The 18633-nt window shown below is 52.6% G+C and overlaps 2 protein-coding genes across 5 annotated transcripts in view; both read right to left on the reverse strand.

Annotated features, from left to right (window-relative positions):
- Positions 1 to 18633, reverse strand: part of PLA2G1B (phospholipase A2 group IB) — a gene marked incomplete at both ends in the record, with an annotated part of 153694 nt that overhangs the window by 80225 nt on the left and 54836 nt on the right. The gene's annotated exons all lie outside the window — the stretch shown is intronic.
- The window catches only part of PXN (paxillin), a 47130-nt gene that overhangs the window by 9839 nt on the left and 18658 nt on the right, over positions 1 to 18633 (reverse strand). For all 4 annotated transcript variants that reach the window (XM_080940833.1, XM_080940832.1, XM_080940831.1 and 1 more), the window contains exons 2-5: positions 1404 to 1630; positions 993 to 1105; positions 537 to 673; positions 247 to 448 (exon numbers count right to left, since the gene is read on the reverse strand). In XM_080940833.1, coding sequence (XP_080796959.1) covers positions 247 to 448; positions 537 to 673; positions 993 to 1105; positions 1404 to 1630 — 679 coding nt within the window. The remainder of the gene's footprint in view (positions 1 to 246; positions 449 to 536; positions 674 to 992; positions 1106 to 1403; positions 1631 to 18633) is intronic.

Here is an 18633-nt window from a genome sequence, read left to right on the forward strand (position 1 = left end):
TGGCACAGGCAGGATTTAAGCCCTCTGGGACATTAGCAAACCTGTGCTAACAGTCTGAGCCACAGACGGCCTCCGCACACACAGCACCTGACTGTGCTGATTGACGGCCGGGGTGGCAGGGGTGCCACCCCAGTGACTCACTGCAACCCCAGGGCCTGGCTAAGTATCGGGCACTGTAGCCTGGAGCCTGCCTGGGCAGGACTTTCAAGAGCTTCCCAGCTCGGAGACAGCCCAGGGAATACTCACACAGGGCTGGGCACAGAACTCTCCAGTTCATCCAAGAGGCTCTCCACGCTGGGCCGCACATCCTCCAGCCCCCGGCCTCCATTTCGCTTTGGCTTCTCTTTCATCAGAGGCCCCGCTTTGCCCCCCAATGGACTGTTATTTTCTGGGATGCCATAAAGGGGGCTCAGGGCTCCGGGCAATGGGGGGCCTGATTCGGCTTCATCTTGGAGAAAAGGAGACAAAACGGTTGCTCATCCCTCAGTCCTCCAGAAACCCAAAGGCTCCCATGTGGCCTGGACACCCTGCTGTACCTGCAGGGAAGCCTGGAGGACTGTGCTGCACGGCATTCAGTTCTAGTAAGAGCCGGTCAAGTTCCGAGAGGTTGCTGCCCAGGGAGGAGCTCATCACGGTAGGTGAAGGCTCCGCTGACTTCTGCTTGTTGGGGAAGCTTCAAGAAGCAGAGGAGAGAAGTGAGGCCTCTCCACCTAACACTGGATGTAGCAGCCCCGATGCTCAAGGCCCAAGAGGTGGAATGTTACAAGCCTCCTCGGCAAGGAGGCGGAGGGCAGGAAAGGAATGTAGCCAGGGGAGGAGGAAGAAAGGTTCCTCAACTACACAGATGCTGTGACAGCCCAGCCCACCACCAGGAGATGGCAGAGGGAGCTGCCTGACAGGCACAGGGCATGGAGGGGCCTTAGGGCCTCTGTAGTCTAAGCCAATGGCCTAGAGGTTCCCAGAAGGAGCTGGCTGGGGTGCAGGCTCTGTACCTGTAGACGTGTTCTTCCTCGCCTGCTCTGGAACAAAGGGAGCCACCGTCCTGGGGGTTGGAGGCACTGGAATTCTTAGCACTGGAGCTGTAGATGGGCGTTGGGGATGGGGGCTGCGGAAGAAAGAGTGATCAGGCCTGTCCCCGTGGAGACAGGAACAGGAGAGACAGGAGCAGCCGGCCCCCCAGGCAGCTCCTGCTCACAGCCTGTCTCACAAGGGAATTTCCAAGGCTGGTCAGGTGATTAATACTTGGTCACCGGTCCCTCACATGGCGCATAGGAAGGACTGTGTATGGCTGTGGACAGCCCATTCCCCCAAGCCTCATTTCTCCAGCGGCTTGGCACGTCCCTTGTAGGTCAGCTGCTTTTACCCCCAAGTCCCTGAGGGCTTCTCAGATGCCCATCCCTTACCTGCTGGTGAGCGTATCTGGAACCACTAGGCTGCCACTGGTCTAAGGGGTCCAGGACCGTGCCATTGAGGGCCTCGCTGGATGGGGGAGGTGGGACCGGAGGTGGCACTGCAATCTCCTGGTAAGTGTGGTTTCCAGTTGGGTAGGAGTAGGGGGGCTCCTCTGACAAGAACACTGGCCGTTTGGAGATGTGGGAGGTGGTAGATTCCAAGTCTGCCAGCAGGGCATCTGCAAAGAGAAGGTGTCCACAGGTGAGCGCCAGCCCTACAGGGAACTTCCCAGGGACAGTGCCCTGCCTTCCTGAACCTCAGGTTCCCACATCTGCTGCCTTGTCCCCAGCCCAGACTGAGAGTGCTGGGAGGCCTTCTCTGGGCTCCTCCCTCAGGGGTTAGGTGGCTGGCTCTGCATTCCTTCGGACAAGGCTGTACTAAGGCTGGTGTAAGCTAGAAATGCCTGCCTGGAGCTCTCGACTCCTTGTGGGGGAATCAGGCGGGAGTGGCTGGGTAGACAGAGCCAAGCCAGGAGGTGGCCCTAGGGTGCACCTGTCCCCGTCCCCCACCCCAACCCCGCCAGGGGGAGCGGAATTCCATGCTCTAAGCTCCTCCCTATCCAGGCTCCAGGTAAGGTATGCAGAGGCTGGGGATGGCATGAAGCCAGCTCAGCGCTCGCTCGCCACCCCCTCAACAAGCTGAGGGCAAGACTGTTCTGCTGACTGCCTCTGACAACTGGCAAGGAGCCCAGCCTAGAGGCTCCAGGGCCCCTCGACTGTTTAACTGTAACATGGGCCCAGTCGTCCCTCGAACAAAAGCTGCCATTACTGCGGCATGCAGTAGCCTACAATGTAGGGCTCAGGCTCCTGACAGGAAGAAGATGGCTACAGAGGCAAGAGCTGGAAGTGTTGACCTGCCTGCCTTACCCTCCTATGTTGTAACCCTCAGTGCTGCAGCCTGGGTAGAGTCCAGCCCCGAAAGCCACACCCTCCTTCCTGGACTGCTCACTGACCCGTTTATGCTTAGCTTCTAGTGACCTGCTTCCTTGGTCCTCATGAGTGACGATCACAAACACAGTGGCCGAAATCATCACGTCTCCTAGGCACCGTGTGAGGTATTTACACACATGGTGCTTGGTGACCCTTCTGGTGACCTAAAAGGCTACAACTATTCTCTTTAGAGCTGAGGAGAGCTGGAAGCTCTGGATACCTGCCCCAGGTGGCAGGGCAGGAAAGGACAGGGTCACATGACACCTCAGACTCTCCAAGCTCCAGACCTCAAGCCTACAGGAGGCTTCTGTGATCACTGGTGACAAGACGGTGCCTAATCTAAGGAACACGAGCTTGTAGGCCCGGCTGTCAGTCTGATCTTTGCTGTCCCCAGCCCCAGCCCCACTCAGAGGAGAGGAAAGCAAGGACCTCATGAGGCCTGAGGCCATGCTTTCTCCCAGCGGCCCTGCTTCCCAACATCACTAAGGTGGGCACACCTACCCCTGGCTCCTGCCGTACAGTGGAAGAGAAGCTGTTCCAAGGCCCAGACCCTGGGTCCCAGCCTCCTACTGCTGGAAAAGCTCAGCTCCTGCGGGCCCCTCCTCTTCCAGCTCCCCTGGAGGAGTTCTGACTTCCTGCCTCCAACAAACAGGAACTACAGGGAGACTATATGTGTCTAGGTAAGAGCATAAAAGGAACTAATGTCCAGGGCCAATCCCAGAGGCGTCTCTAGGGCCACACCTGCTGTCCATTTCCTCTGGGCCCAACCCACAGTAGGCGGAACCCCTCTTTCTCCATCTTGGACTGAGGCTTCTGGGAAACCTTGTAGTGCTCCACAGAGAAGGCAACAGATACAGCCCTGGTGGGGCTGGCAAGAGCAGTTGCTAGTCCTGAACTGCTACAGGGCCAGGCGCTTCACAAATGGAACGTGTCATCCTCCCCAACAACGTACAGGGCTAAGCTGAGGTCCCCACTGACAAAGCAGACACGGTTCCTCAGGCTCCAAACACTCCACAGTAGACAAAAGCCTTCTCTGCTAGACAGTGAATCGGGGATTCCGCTGCCCACACTGCCTCCCTGTGCCCTGCACCCGTGCTGTGATCCTGCGTCTGGCTTTTTTGGTGTACAGGCTGGATGCTGGCTTGATTTCTATTCTTATGGTGCTAGAGATAGAACCTAGAACCCCGTGCATAATAGTCAACTCCACCACTACCCCTAGGGGACCGCCTAACACTTAGGGTTGACACAGGTGGCCTCAGACTCTCAATTCTCCTGCCTCAGTCGCCACACTCAGCTTCCATGAGCTCTTTCCATTTGTTTTCTTTGTTGTGTGTGTCCGTGTGTGTGTGTGTGTGTGTGTGTGTGTGTGTGTGTGTGTGTGTTTGTGGTGTGTGTACATGTGTCAGGTATGTTCTTTATCGTGTTCCACGCTGTCTTTGTAGATCGCCATTTTACATTTTTTAACCATTTCCTTCTTTATATTGTTTGTGTCTAGGAGTTCCTGTTTTTATTTGTTTTGTTTCTTAGAGACAGCATTTCTCTGTGTACCCTTGGAACTCGTTCTGTAGATCAGTCTGGCCCCAAACTCAAGTGCGGGGACTAGGCGTGCACCAGCACGGCCTAGGACAACTTTGTGGAGTTGGTCCTCACCTTCTACTTTTGTAGGGTTCTGGGTTAAACTGGGGTCACCAGGCTTACAGTTCCCACTGCACCGTCATCTCAGCAGCTCAGCTTCTGATGCTTTTAGAGATACATACGATCTCCCTATGCAACGCTGGCTGTCCTAGAGTTCTCGATGTAGACCAGGCTGGTCACCGAGTCCCTGGGACCCCCGTCCCCACCCCCACAGCACTGCCGGTCTAGACTTGCTTTGGCACATGAGGCTTTCAGTGGAGCTGGGGAGCTCACTGAGCTCTGTAGCCAGAGTTCTCTCCCCAGACTCCCCACACCTCTCAAGGTATGAAGGAGAGCGGTTTGGGGCCAGCAAGATGGCTTAACATGCTTGCTATATAAAACTGATGACTTGAGGGCTGGAGAGATGGCTCAGCGGTTAGAGCACTGACTGCTCTTCCAGAGGCCCTGAGTTCAAATCCCAGCAACCACATGGTGGCTCACAACCATCTGTAATGGGATCTGACGCCCTCTTCTGGTGTGTCTGAAGACAGCGACAGTGCACTCACATACATAAAATAAATAAATCTTAAACAAACAAAAAAACTGATGACTTAAATTTTATTCCTGGAACCCAAATGGTAGAAGGAAAGATAACTCTTTCAAGTTGTCCTCTGACCAACACACACACACACACACACACACACACACACACACCAAACAAGATTAGAAAGACGAAGAGGCTGAGGAGATAGCTTGGGGGTTAAAAGCACAGACAGTTCATGTAGAAGCCCCAAGTCTGGTTTCCAGCACCCATAGCAGGCAGCTTAGTCCTGCTATAGGAGTTTCCAAAGCCTTTGGCCTCTGCAGGTACCTGCACCAACACACACAAACACACAGAGACATATACATACTTAAAACTAAATTGTAAATACAAGAAAAACCTCATTCAGAGTTTACAAAGAGCTGTATGTCATGTGATAGCAGATGGGAGGACCGGGCCCTGAGCTCAGGCCCTGCTCAGCTCCACAACTACTTACCTCTTGTGTTTAAGGCCCAGTCTTATCAGTCTGGTGTCTGATGGAGAGATACCTCCACGGTAAAACCACTTGGTTGCTCTTGCAGAGGACCTAGGTTCAGTTCCCAGCAGCCATGAGGCGACTCACAACCACCAGTAACTCTAAAGCCAGGGGAATCCAACACCCTCTCAGACTCTGTGGGCACCACACGCATTTAATCCACTTACATACACGCAGGCAAAACACCCACACATGTAAAAACAATTTTCAAATTTGCCTTTATTTATTATTGATTTGTGTGCACTTGTACATGAGCGTGGCAGTCAGAGGACTGCATGCCAGAGCCCGCCTCCGTTCCCGTCTGTGCCGGGGCTGCAGGTACACACCACTGTCCGGGGTTACATGGCAGCTGGGGTTGTCAGGCTTGTCCAGCAAATGCTGTTACCCACTGAGCTATCTCTCTGGCCCTCGCTGTGAATACTTCTTACCCTGCAGTGTCGGTGACATTTACAAGGGCTGGCTCACAGTAAAATGCACCGGTTGCCAAACATCAGACCTAGTTACTCTGTGACATCTAGAAAAAGACCCTCCTCAGTCTTTCCTGAGTAAAACTGGCTTCAGCCATGAAAACAGTCGGAACCAGAGCCACAGAGTAAGAAAGGAGCATTCAGCGCCCTGTGTGGTGGTGCACACCTTTAATCTCAGCACTGAGCAGGCAGAGGCAGGCGGATCTGAGTTCAAGACCAACCTGGTCTAGAGAACAAGATCCAGGACAGCAGGGCTACACACAGAAACATTGCCTCAGAAAAATAAAACAAAAAAGAAAAAGATCGTTCCAAAACGCTAAGTGTGTGTGTGTGTGTGGGTGTGTGTGTGGGTGTGGGCATGCGCGCGCCAAGGAAAAAGCACACTATTTCCCAATTTCCTCCAAATGTTTGTCTGCCTTAGAGAGAGAAACTTTAACAAGTGCCTACCCAAGTACAGCCTCTGACATGGCTTCCTCTTCTCTCTGTGCGTTTATTTAGTCCTTGCCTGGTGGCTTGAATAAGACTTGGACCCCCATACCCCAGGGTCCCTCACTAGTTGCTAAGGCAACATAGGAGGCAGCCAAAACATAGACTCTAAGGCTCTGGGCCCTGTGCTGTAGCTGCCTAGCATGTCTCATAGACCGAAAACTGCTAAAGGCTAAAGTCCCCAAGCACAGCAAACTCCTCCCCTGGCTTGAGTAAACATACCCAGGACGAGGCTTCACGAAGCAGCCTCCCTACCTGCCGGGACTCCCCTGACTTCAGCTGTGGTACAACCTTTTGCTAGCTCTGAACATACAAGAGGTGTTGGAAACTCCTTCAACCCAAAGGCTTCCTTCAGGAGAGAAGTCAGACACAGACCCACCACCACTCTGCCCTGCTCCTCACATGCTAAAGGACCCAGGGCTGGGGTCCTCAAAGTGCTTCAACATCACTAAGTTGTTAGGTCTGAGCTTGACACCATTTCAATTAAAGCCAAAAGCTTGAACCCACTGGGGGCGGGGGGGGAAGCAGAGGTCACTGAGCAGAACTGTGCAGCTCTGGGTATGCATGGGCAAAGAAGGGCAGGGTACAAAGCACCAGCTGGCCAGAGGCACAAAAATCACAGTGCAGAGTAAGTGTGAGGGCTGTCCGCTGCTGACCACCAGAGGGAGCCATTGGTCCATCACCTTCCTGCCATCAGGGATAACCTCGGGCAACCGCAGAATTTTCTTGCTGAGCTGGGGAAAGACTAGGGAGTCCCCAGCCTTAGTGGGAAGTTTCGATCTCAAGAGAAGCTAGAGCCTGAGGCACAGAGCTGGCATAGAAACCAGCCTGAGTGCCAAGATCCTGGGCATGCAAATTGGGACATCTGGAGGTGCAATGAGGGTTGTGGCATGAAGTTCAAGGGCCCCACAGACCCAGAGGGGCACATGCAGTCACTTCCACTACCTCTTCTGTAAATGCAAGGCACAGGTACCCCACTTCTATTTTGTAGCTGTGCCTTGCTTGGGAGACAGCTTGAAGCAATACTAGCTTCAAGCCAGGAGCCTGCACTGGAACTCAGCACTCAACAGAGGACTGGAACTCAGCACTCAACAGAGGACTGGAACTCAGCACTCAACAGAGAGGACTGGAACTCAGCACTCAACAGAGAGAACAGGAACTCAGCACTCAACAGAGGACTGGAACTCAGCACTCAACAGAGGACTGGAACTCAGCACTCAACAGAGGACTGGAACTCAGCACTCAACAGAGAACAGGAACTCAGCACTCAACAGAGAGGACTGGAACTCAGCACTCAACAGAGAATAGGAACTCAGCACTCAACAGAGAGGACTGGAACTCAGCACTCAACAGAGAGGACTGGAACTCAGCACTCAACAGAGGACTGGAACTCAGCACTCAACAGAGAGGACTGGAACTCAGCACTCAACAGAGAGGACTGGAACTCAGCACTCAACAGAGAGGACTGGAACTCAGCACTCAACAGAGAACAGGAACTCAGCACTCAACAGAGAGGACTGGAACTCAGCACTCAACAGAGAGGACTGGAACTCAGCACTCAACAGAGGACTGGAACTCAGCACTCAACAGAGAGGACTGGAACTCAGCACTCAACAGAGAGGACTGGAACTCAGCACTCAACAGAGAGGACTGGAACTCAGCACTCAACAGAGAGGACTGGAACTCAGCACTCAACAGAGGACTGGAACTCAGCACTCAACTCAATGGGAAGGATCAGTGGGTCTAGGAGAGAGCACTGCAGCACAACTCTTTTTTTTTTTTTTTTTTCTTTCAGTTTTTAGATTTACTTATTGGAGGAGGAAGAGCATGCTCCTACCAAGGGGTGATGTGCAGGTCAGAGAACAACATTCAGGGAGTCAGTTCTCTCTCCCTGTACCATATAGAACCCAGGGACTGAACTGGGTTGTCAGACTTGGTAGTAAGCACCCCAGAACTTTTGTTTGGCAAGCCTCAGTTCAATCCCTAGCACCTCCTCCCTTCCACCCCCCCCACTCCCCCCCACACCCACTGAAAGGACAGCCAGGGGGAGAATCAGTGCAGCCTTCCCACCCCCTCTCCATGCAGAGCTCTTTCCCAAGCTGTGCCCCCTTTGTCCTGGCCGTCCCCAGCCACATCTTAGATTTGATAAAATCTGCCAAAAGGCACAGTCCTGGAGCTGGCCAGGTGCCAAGAGTGGTGAGCTACAGGTCCACCCAAGGTGGTGTTCTGTGGCCCGAGCTGGGGCCCCAGCCATTCCTCAGGTGGCTGGCTGTTACAGCCTGCACACAGGAATTTGAAAACACGCTTGCTCACTGGCTGAACTGCCTGGACAGGGACTTGTGCTTCAGCTGTCTTGCCTGCCCCATGTTTCCAGGAATTTTAAGCTTAGGATTTGGATAGAACAAAATAAAACAGGCACAAAATGCCTACTAGGCACTGGGCTTGAATCGTCACACAGTCAGTAAATGGGAGGTGCTGGGCAGGCAGGAGCTCCCCGCTAGAGGATCCTCAACTCTGCTATCTAGTGCTGGGACAGCATGCAGGACATTCCAGCCAAATCAGAGCCTTGGAGGGAGACCTGAGGTGGCTGTTCTTGGTTGTCAACTTGACTGGAATTAACTAAAAATGGAGGTTAAGAGCACCTGTGAGGAATTTCCCCTCAATTAAGTGATTTGAAGTGGAAAAAAATAATTTTAATCTGGAGGTTGTTTGTTTGTTTTTAAATTTTGAACGAGTAGGCTCTGGAATGCTCTTAGCCACTGAGCCTCTCCCCAGCCCCTTATTTCAATCTTCTGAGGTGGGAAGATTCACCCTAACCTGGACCACAGTATCTGCTGGTAGCCTATAGGACATGGAAGGAAATGTGAGTGCTCTCTCTCTCTCTCTCTCTCTCTCTCTCTCTCTCTCTCTCACCCTTCCCCCCACCCTTCCCTCTCCCTTCCCCCCCACCTGCTGGCAAGTCCATTCCTTGCTGGCATTAGAAGCCTTCTTCTAGGGGATTCCGATGTGTAGAGGACACAAGCCCCTGTGCGTACAGATGAGAACCAGGGAAACCAGGAACGTTAAGCACACAGTTCATCTCTTCAAGGGACGGGATGTCTACCTGTTTTCCACCCAGAAGACTGGGAGTGGATGTAGTTAATATCCTGGTGATCTGTGTGGGGCCAGCCCATCCCCCAACCCCCAGACCATTATGCCTATCTCAGACTCTTCCTACCTAACCTTTATCTTGAACACTGTTTTTCAGTCAATAAAACCCATCCATCCCTAGGGGAGATGTCATATCTACTTTGTAATCTGGTGGCCTCTCCAATGACCTAGACCACACCAGATCCTCCCCTAGGTCCTTAAGCAGTTGGGATGGTTGCTCTGTCTGCCTTGGCACTTGCAGGAACCCACCCCCCGACATGGTGTATACCTGAGGCCAGCTGAGACTGCCAACCTTGTGGACTAAACAACTTGTAGATTCTTAGACCTTTTGGTGATAGACAACCATTGTTGGACTAGCAGGACTACAGCTGTTAGTCACTGTACTAAGAATGAGAATAACTTGTAAACTCACAAACCCTGAGTATGAGAGTGTTCAGATACTCACTGGCTAAGTTCTGTTCCTCTGGAGAACCCTGACTAATACACCATCAGATCTCTATTTCTGAACCCACAGCTAAAAGAGCAAGTATTGAGCCGCCTTTCTCAACCCTTTTCAACTGCAGGCTGCCCTGCCGGGCCTGCCTCACTCCAGGGCCCACTGTCCACACACAGCTCCACGCTGGAGCAGAGAGCTGGTTTTCAAGGAGGCCCACTTCACCATGTCCTGGCCAGAACAGTCCACAGCAGCTCCTCCCAGCACCTCCCTGCATCAGACTGAGGAGCGGCCGCATGCCTCCTGAGTGCCTGGGCAGCAAGGGGCTGGCACCGCTGAGGGCTTTTGGGGGGGGAGGGGCTGCAGTCTATGCCTTCAGTGTTGTGTGAGACCTGAATCTCAGTCAGACAGAATGAGGTTCAGGAGTACCTGCTGTCCAGATCTAAAGGATGCTTCAGCAGCTTGTCTACCTTGTTATGCTCAAAAAAGGACTCAGTCCCCTGCTAGTCACCTGGGTAGCCCAGGTAATAACCTCAGGGCTCTGACAGCTGCTCAGACAGGGGTGTAAGCAGTAGGTAGGCTCTGCCTTACCAAGGAAGCTATGCAAACAGCAAGAGGAGCTCGGACATCCACCATCTCATCCCTTGAGTGACACTTCTCCATTTGGAAGGAGCAAGAGGCAGGCCTGCCCCTCCCCCTCCTGTGGCTCCTGCCCAGTCCCTGTCCCCTCAAGCTGCCAGAGCCCAAGAGCAGTTAGAGCAGAGGTAATCTAACCCACAGCGGAGTACTTTTACTCAGTGAGTAACTCCCCAGGAATGGAGAGCCGGGTATATTTATCCTGGTAACTGTCCTATCCTCAGAGAAGGTGGCTGTGGCCAGCAAGAGCCAATACACAATGAAGACAGACAGATCCCTGCCCCTACCTAGCCTAGGGACCTAAGGCCTCAACACTCAGTGGGGATTCAACCTTCTAGAGGGAGGTTCCCTCTCAAACTGGACTCTATACTCTCGCCAGCTATCCCTAGAGATGGACAGCCTTATTACTCTGTCTTACTGAAAGGGAAAGGACAGGGACAGCCAGCATAAAGGAGGAACCAGCTGCCCCACTTCAGGCTGCCGAGTGCCTGGCCATGGCCCTATCAAGTTAAATGGACAGTCTTCAGTTGCCCCCCTTTCTGAGCAGGTGCTAAGGAGGAAAACAGGATTAGATGAGACTTACACAGCAGTTGAGCTCCTGCAGACTTCTGTCTCACTCCCAGACACTACTATTATCTGAACCCCAGGCTGGAGCTGCTCTCCCCACCCACCAGGCAGGAGGCTCCATCCCACCGTGTCTCTGAATGCTTAACAGCCATGCCTGCAGGTTGTGAAGACTCAACCTAGAGCTTCCCTCGCTGACTCATGCCTTGCTCAACAGGAGCTGCCCTGAAGGAAGTGTGGGCTGGGTGACAAACAGGAAACCAGGGGAAAAGGTCTAGAGGTTTCCAGCCTGCAGCAGACAGGGGCCGCCTGGTACAGCTGCCTCTTCCCAGTTCCCACGTGCCAGAGGCTGATGATTTCCAGTTTTCAACTGAGCCCTGCCTGCCAGAGGCTTATGCAACTGGAGTGTGCAGGCAAGTCCCCTTTATTAGATACCTGGCTTGCACCCAAGGGCACAAGGCACAGGTGAGAGGAGACAGAAGAAAATAAAGGCATTAAGGCTTCTGTGAGGTCACCCTCTAGGCAGAAACCCAACTTTACCAGGGCCCCTATGAAGTAGGTTCTCAGTGCGTGCTCTCACGCACACACACACACACACACCACACACCACACATACACCCCAGACAGAAGCTGTCTTGGCCTCCAACCCTGTGCCTGCAGCCAGATCCAGCCACATACCCAGGTGAGAAGCAGCAACCTCCTACCTTAAGAACTCTTCATGAGAGCCCCTCCCCCACAGCCCAGAATGCCATGAACACACTTCCTAGGTCAGATCTTAGGTACCTCAACTCACCCACAGACTCCCTCCCACCCCACCCCCACCCCCCGACAGGGTCTCTCGGTGTAGCCCTGGCACTTGCTCTCGCTCTGTAGACCAGGCTAGCCTCAACTCAGATCCGCCTGGGATCAAAGGTGTGCGCTGCCGACTGCAGCCCAGGGGATTCCTGTCCTGGAAATGTCCCTGGTCTGTTCAGCAGGAATCCAGGCCCTTCCTGCAATCTGGGCTCTTCCAAGCACATGAGCCTACTACAGCTTAGCAAGCAGGGCGGCTCCTCAGCTGCTCCCCCTGCTAATCACCAACAGAGGTTAGGAGGGGCTCTGCTGTGAGTCATCTCTGGCCCCATAGAGACCTGAACAAAAAGTTCAAAAGTTTGCCTGTTTCTGGGATGAGCTGTAATCTCTCCACAGTGTTTAGGGACTTAGAGCCATGGTTCTGCTTCTCTTTCTCTACTAGTCAAATTCTGACTGGTGAGCACAGCTGAACAACTGAGAAAGGCTTTCCTGATGGTCAAGCAGCTTCGCCTCTGGTCACCTGGCCACTCTCCTCTGGTTCCCACAGTTACATCCTTCACTGGGCCTCCCTGTGCCGCAGCCACTCTTTCTATCATCTGCAGCTAACAATATGGTCCAGCACCAGAAACCAGGCTCAATCCCTTCTCAGAGTCTCCACCTCCTCCCAGGCTTCTGTAAGCCCACTTCCAGTGGACAAAACGTTTTGACCTTCCTGACCCCACCCCACCCCCACTTTTTGTTTTGACACCATGGCTTACACAGTTCAGGTTGGCCCTGAGCCTTGGCTCAGCTGGGCTCTGCTTTGCTCTGGGTGTTAGGATAGAAAAGTCTTCGGCCTCACTCCCAACTAAAATGGTGTAGTGTGTGCATATGGCCCATGTGCACCTTCCTGTGGACGTAATGGTTTGAGCTGGCGTCTGTCTTGAGACAGTTGGCTGTATTTCTCAGGCTGACATCAACTCTCGATTCAGACTCAGCATCCTCAATAGCTAGGATTATAAGATGAACCATAATGTCCAGTGGACTCATATGCTACTTTGTTTTACATTTTTAAGGCTTGTACATGGCTTAGCAGTTAAGAGTGTGCACTGCTTTTGCAGAGGACCCGGGTTCAGTTCCCCGCAGCCATGTGAGGCTTCAAATCCCAGGGGACCTGAGTCACTTGTCTGGCTTCCTTAGGCACCAAGCATGCACATGGTGCACAGACATATAAATCTTTAAAAATTATCTATTACCTTTAGTCTGTGCATGCACACATGCTTCTCTCTTTTCACCATGTGGGTGGTAGATAAGTTAGGTTACCAGGCTTGGTCACAGTGACTCTACCTGCTAAGCTGTCACCCTCATCTGCCACTAGATGGAATGTTTAGAAAGACTTGTTTTTAATAACATCTGTGTGGCACGCCATCTGAGTGTCCATCCCGGGCAGCAGATCCCCTCGGGCTGCCGTTACAAGTAGTAACTGGTTGGAAGCTGTCAAGGGAATCTCCTGAGAACCAAATTCAGGTCCTCTCAAGAGCAGTACTTACTCTTAACCGCTAAGCCATCTCCTCAGCGCCAACAGATGTGGAGGATCTGCACGCAGTGCAGGAACTATGGCTCTGAGCTGTGTTTTCTGGCTGCAGATATTTCTGAACCCTCAAGTATAAGGCCACAGATACAGAGGACAGTCACTCCCACCAATGCTGTCTTTGCCAAGTATAAGGACAGAACCCCTGGAGTTGACACTCCCATCTTTGAGCCTCTCAGAAAGTGAAACCTAAGGGTCCTCACTCCTTGCTTTGGCCTTGATCACAACTTTCATCTCCCTCCTCCATCTGCCTGTTAACCTGGATGCTCACACCTCCAGGAGACAAAGGAAGACAGGAGCCCACGAAACCTTAAGGAAAACCCAGAAGGCCCCCTGGGGACCAAGTTAACACAGAAGCAAAAAGTTGGAATCATTGGCTTGAATCAAACTAGCAAGGCTAGGTTCTGCAGACAATGAAATTGTAGTGAGAAAGGCAGGCAGACAGACAGACAGACAAACAGACAGACAGAGGCTGCCGAGAGTCCTTTGCACACATTTGGGCCTTTGGTGCACAGTTTCACACTGTCCGCATAAAGCCACGCTGTATGTGTCACAGATTGGGCTGCTCTGGTGTCACGTGGCTCTCTGTACACCCTCCTGGTGCCCACAATGTGGGCGCTGTACCACAGTGGAGATAAGAGCCTCCCCAATAGAAAAGCTGGTGACTGGAATCCACTGCTCGCCAGCCTGGTGAAAATTTACTAGACCGTTAGGAGCTTCCGCTTACCACCCGGTACCTCAGAGCTCACTGTGAGTAATGGGTGGGAAGCTTGGAGAAAGTCATCATGGTGGCTGTCGGCAAAAATGATGTGGGCCTCCCACTCTAGCACAGAGGCACAGAGGCACTCGATACATAAATCTGCATCCCTGATGGTCATTTCCCTGGAACAGCACAGGGAAGGAGCTGGAGCCAAGGACGGCAGCCAGGGATCCTGGGAGCTGTGGCAGGTCATCACTAACTTGGGCCTTCTTGCTGAGCAAACCACTGACCTCACCGTTTATGACTGGGGTTCATTCCAAGTCCTCCTTGGAGAACATCAGCTGAGCCCAGCAGCCTCCAACTCCCTCCTCAGCAGAGGGACAGAGGAGCCAAGGGCCTCAGTGCTCCCCACTCCTCCCCACTCCTCCCCACTCCTCCCCACTCCTCCCCACTCCCCGTCCACTGCAGCTGGGCCTGAGAGTCCTGTGACTTTGAACCTGGAGCTGCCTAAGCTCCAAAGACCCTGAGAAGTTAGGCCAGGAAAGAGCGGGGGAGTGCAGAGTGCTAGAGAGGGGCCACAGACAGGGCTGTAAGGTGAGGCAGCTGCACAGGAAGGGAGAAATAACCCTTCCACAACCTACCTAATCTACGGTACACCAGGTCAACTTGCACAAGCATTTTCCTCCTGGCCTCTAATCGTATTGCAGCTGCTCCTGTCTGAGCACTGCCAAGCAAAGCAAGATTCCCCCAGGCATAGACCTGCAGCCTCACAGATCAGTCCACAGGCAGACAGAGCTCTCCACACACAAACACACACACACACACACACACACACACACACACACACACCAGGGAGTTCCAGGTCTGCCTCTATAAATGCTGTTCCCACAGGACACAAGCATGCCTGGGTAAGAGAAGACTCAGCCAAGAGCTAACTTTGGCCTCATCTCCGGCCTCATGTACAATCAATCCAGAGGTGCAGCGTCAGCCATGTTTGGCCAGCAGTCATCAAGTACTGACACATGTAACAATCTGCTTTTAATGTGAAAAAAAAATCAACTCAAGTGGGTTCAAGATGGCGCCATCAAGTTTCCTCCATATGTACTGAAGTGCTGAATGAGAGAGTCAGAGACCGCAGAATCACACACACACCCTCGGCGTCAGAACTTGAGCTGGAACAGCCATCTTGGATAGCCAGGTGCTCTAAGAAATGAGGAAGCAGAAGCAGCAGCCGACCAGCCGCCAGAGCATTCCCAACCAACCCTCAGTGACATGTTTGCTTCCCTGGAGGAACTGACAACATCCAACCCTTGGTCTCCTCAGTCTCACAATTTTAGGAAGCCATCTGCTGAGCTCAGAGCTCCAGGAAATGCCGGGGCCCCTCGACAGCTGGTGTCACCACAGACAGTTGGCACCTCCTGAAAAAGAGTCATCCCACGCACAGAGCAGTCTCCTGCCCACAAGCATGCCTCACTTGCTAACAGGTGACCCTGGTGGGGTGACAGTGCCTCCCAGGAAGGAGTGATAGCTCCAGCCTGTCCCTGTCCTGAAAGGAGTAAGGCAGGTCTCACTAGAAGGGCGAATCTTCTCCAACTCTCACCGTGAGAAATCTGCCTCTTCCTGAGCAGGGAGGAAGCACATGGTGGCTGCAAAGTCAGAGTGGGAAACCACAGAGTAGAAAACCGGAAAACGGGCTTTCCTGAAACAAAATGTGTCCCGGACTTCCATGCTCAGACTGGCTGACATGGGTCACAGGCCGGGGAAGTAAGATGCGGGTGTGTGTATGAAGCAGAACACAAGTAAAGTGAGGTCATATCACCAGCCTGCATGAAGACAAACAACCCTGAGCTGGAGCCTCAAGCTGAGCACATGCCAGCCCTCACGGATACCCTGACTGGGAGAGTCTGTGCCCTGGCTTCAGAGGCAGAGGGAGGTCCAAGGCTCCTGCTTGGGTTGGTGCAGCCAGCCTGCCTTCCCAGCTGGCTACCCCAGGAGACCAACGGGGGTAGAGCAGGGTGGGTCCTACCACATCCCCATTTGGATTTTACTGCAGGAGGCAGTCGGGCTCAGGGACTCCCACCCAGCAGAATGAGGGCAGATGGCAGTAACAGCGCCTGGCCAGAACGCCCAGAAATATCCCACAGGAAGTTCCCAGTGTACACACAGGAAGCATTCCAAAAGCTTGTTTGTGTGTTAGACTTTGACCATAGAGGCAGTCTCTAAAAGAAGCCACATTCTGAAGGGAAGCTGGGTGACTGTCCAGGCGGGCTGTCATGTCACCTCACCCACAGGTGTGTCCTACATCATGCTGTCCAGAATGTCACCTGGGGTTGGGCTAGGCTGAAATACATCTAGAGCACCTGAACTTCCTGCTTGGCCACGTACGAGACACAGCTGTCTAGGATACTCATGGTGAATTCCCCTGGGACAACTGTGAATCCCACAACTCCCTTACAACTCTGTGAGTCAGGGGCCCAGCAGCTAAGCAGGTGACCTGTTTGAACAAAGCTGTCAGCCAAGACAGCCATTTCTCCTGCTCTGACAGGAAATGGTTACCACAAAAGTTGGTGAGTTGACCCACCTGCTCCACTACTGACTTGCCTGAGGTCAGTCATTTCTCCTTATGAAGCAGGGAGGGAAGGGTCATTTCTCTTTTTCATGCTGTACCCCAAACTGTGATGCCTGTCTCACACCCACTCCAACTGTTCTGCATACCTAGATGATGTCCAAGCTGGGATAAAAGTGGTCCAATCTCCCTGACCATAATCAAGATTTTCTGTTCCGCATGAGAACAAAGTCAAACCCAGACATAAGGAACAACCGTAACATTGGCCTAGTACCCAGGTCCCCTGCCAAAAGGCACTCTGGGAAGAGAGCAAGGAGGCTCCCATGCTCCCCTAAGGATCTACAGGTAATCAATGCTTGGGGAAGGGAAAGCCACCGATAAAGTGTCCATCCTCCAGTAAATGACCCCTTAAGCCCCTATGAGCAAGCCTAATAGAACTTGTTAGCTCACCGAAAGAATAACAAAGAAAAGGAGATCAGTGGGAGTCCGCAAAAGGGGAGTGGTGGGGTAAATATGATAAGATGATATACATGGATAAAATGTCATAGCTAAACACATTACACATATTTAAAATATGCTAATAAAAAAACAAAGACAGCAGTGTCTGCTATCCTAAGAGCCAAGGGTAGAACAGTGTAGTGTGCAGAGTTGTGTTCCAGTGTTTGTGTTCGTGTGGTGCCCACAGCTCCATGCAGAACTGGTGGGTAGGCTGGGCAGAGGCTATGCCTGAGTGAGTCCAACCTGCTCTAACTAGACACCACAGGCTCAAGTGTGCATCTGTCCCCGACACTCTAGTCTATGACCCGGCACCTCCCTGAGCCTTCCCACCTTTTTAGTGGATCACACACGGCCACTGACCTTCCAACAGACCTTAAGATCTCAGCGATGATCTGATTCTCCTCCTGTCTCAGGGGATTCTAGAGGTAGCACAGGCAGGCTCAGAAGCAGGGTGAGGAGAAGCAGAGACCCCCCCCTCAGTCTAAAGTCTGCAAGTGAGTCACTTAATAGCTGTGTTTGTGCTTAAGAAATTCAAAGTGAAAAATTCTGTAATAAATGCAGCGTGGATTTGTCATCACTCCAGAGCATGCCCGCAAGTCCCAGCTCTACCACTCGATAGCACGGCACCACTGAGCTCGTGAGCAGTTGGGCATCCTGGTGGTCCCTCCCCTCTGTGGGTTCCCAAGCCTTTCGAAAGCCATATGAGGGGACAAACAGAACATGAGCACAGAGCAGACCCGCAATGCCAGAGCACAGCCCTCTGAAGAGATGGACAGTCGGTATAAAATAGAGCTTTCTGCCAAACCTGATAACCTGAGTTCAGTCCTTGGCATCCCACAGTAGGAGAGAACCAGTTCCTACAAGTTGTCCTCCGACATCTACACATATACCACACAACACCCACACATGTAAATAAATAAAAAATAAAATGTAATAAAATTTTACATTAAAAAAATTAATAAAAATTAACTGTGCAGTCCTTACGCTGTTTCAGTGCCAATCTCACGGGGTGACGGTGACGGGCAGAAGCTGCACAGCTGCCAACATCCCTGACTCCCCACCTGAGCAGGTGTGAGAGGATGCCCAGTACTGCAGGAGACTCTCAGAAAGGTGTCAGCTGGGGAGAGGGACTCTCCACACCATCACAAGCTCCATTTAAGACACCAGGAGCTGAGCACTTGTCTCTGTCAAAAAGATCTTAGCGAGCATCGTGGCTCACACCTATGAGCCCAGAGTTTGAATGGTAGAAGCAGAAAGATTAAGATTTCAAGGCTAGCCTGGGCTACATGAGAAGGGGACTTGGGACTATAGTCTAAGACCCAACTAAAACTCAATCTCTCTCCCACGTGCTATGTAGACTGCACACAGCCCTGTCGCCTTCCTCCTTTTACTGACTCAGCTCAGCTTCCATCCTAGGCAGAAAGACTGTTCTGTGTCTTCCCTCTCCTGAGAAAGGACGGAGATCCTCCCACAGACAACAGCAACTGACATGGTGGTGACCTCCAGGAGATCTGTAGACTGTATGTGGGTCCCTACCACATTACTCTGGGGAGGAGGCTCCCAACAGTCACAGTGCACAGGGGATGAGAAAGCACCCAGGGTCAGGGCTAACGGACAGCATGGCCCTGCGCTCACACCTCGCTGCTTCACGTGTCAGGACAAGTGTGGTGCTTGGGGCTAAAGCTGTTCTGGTGTCATGT

The sequence above is a fragment of the Micromys minutus genome (genome assembly GCF_963924665.1).
Source record: "Micromys minutus genome assembly, chromosome: 29".
NCBI classification, from domain to species: Eukaryota; Metazoa; Chordata; class Mammalia; order Rodentia; family Muridae; genus Micromys; species Micromys minutus.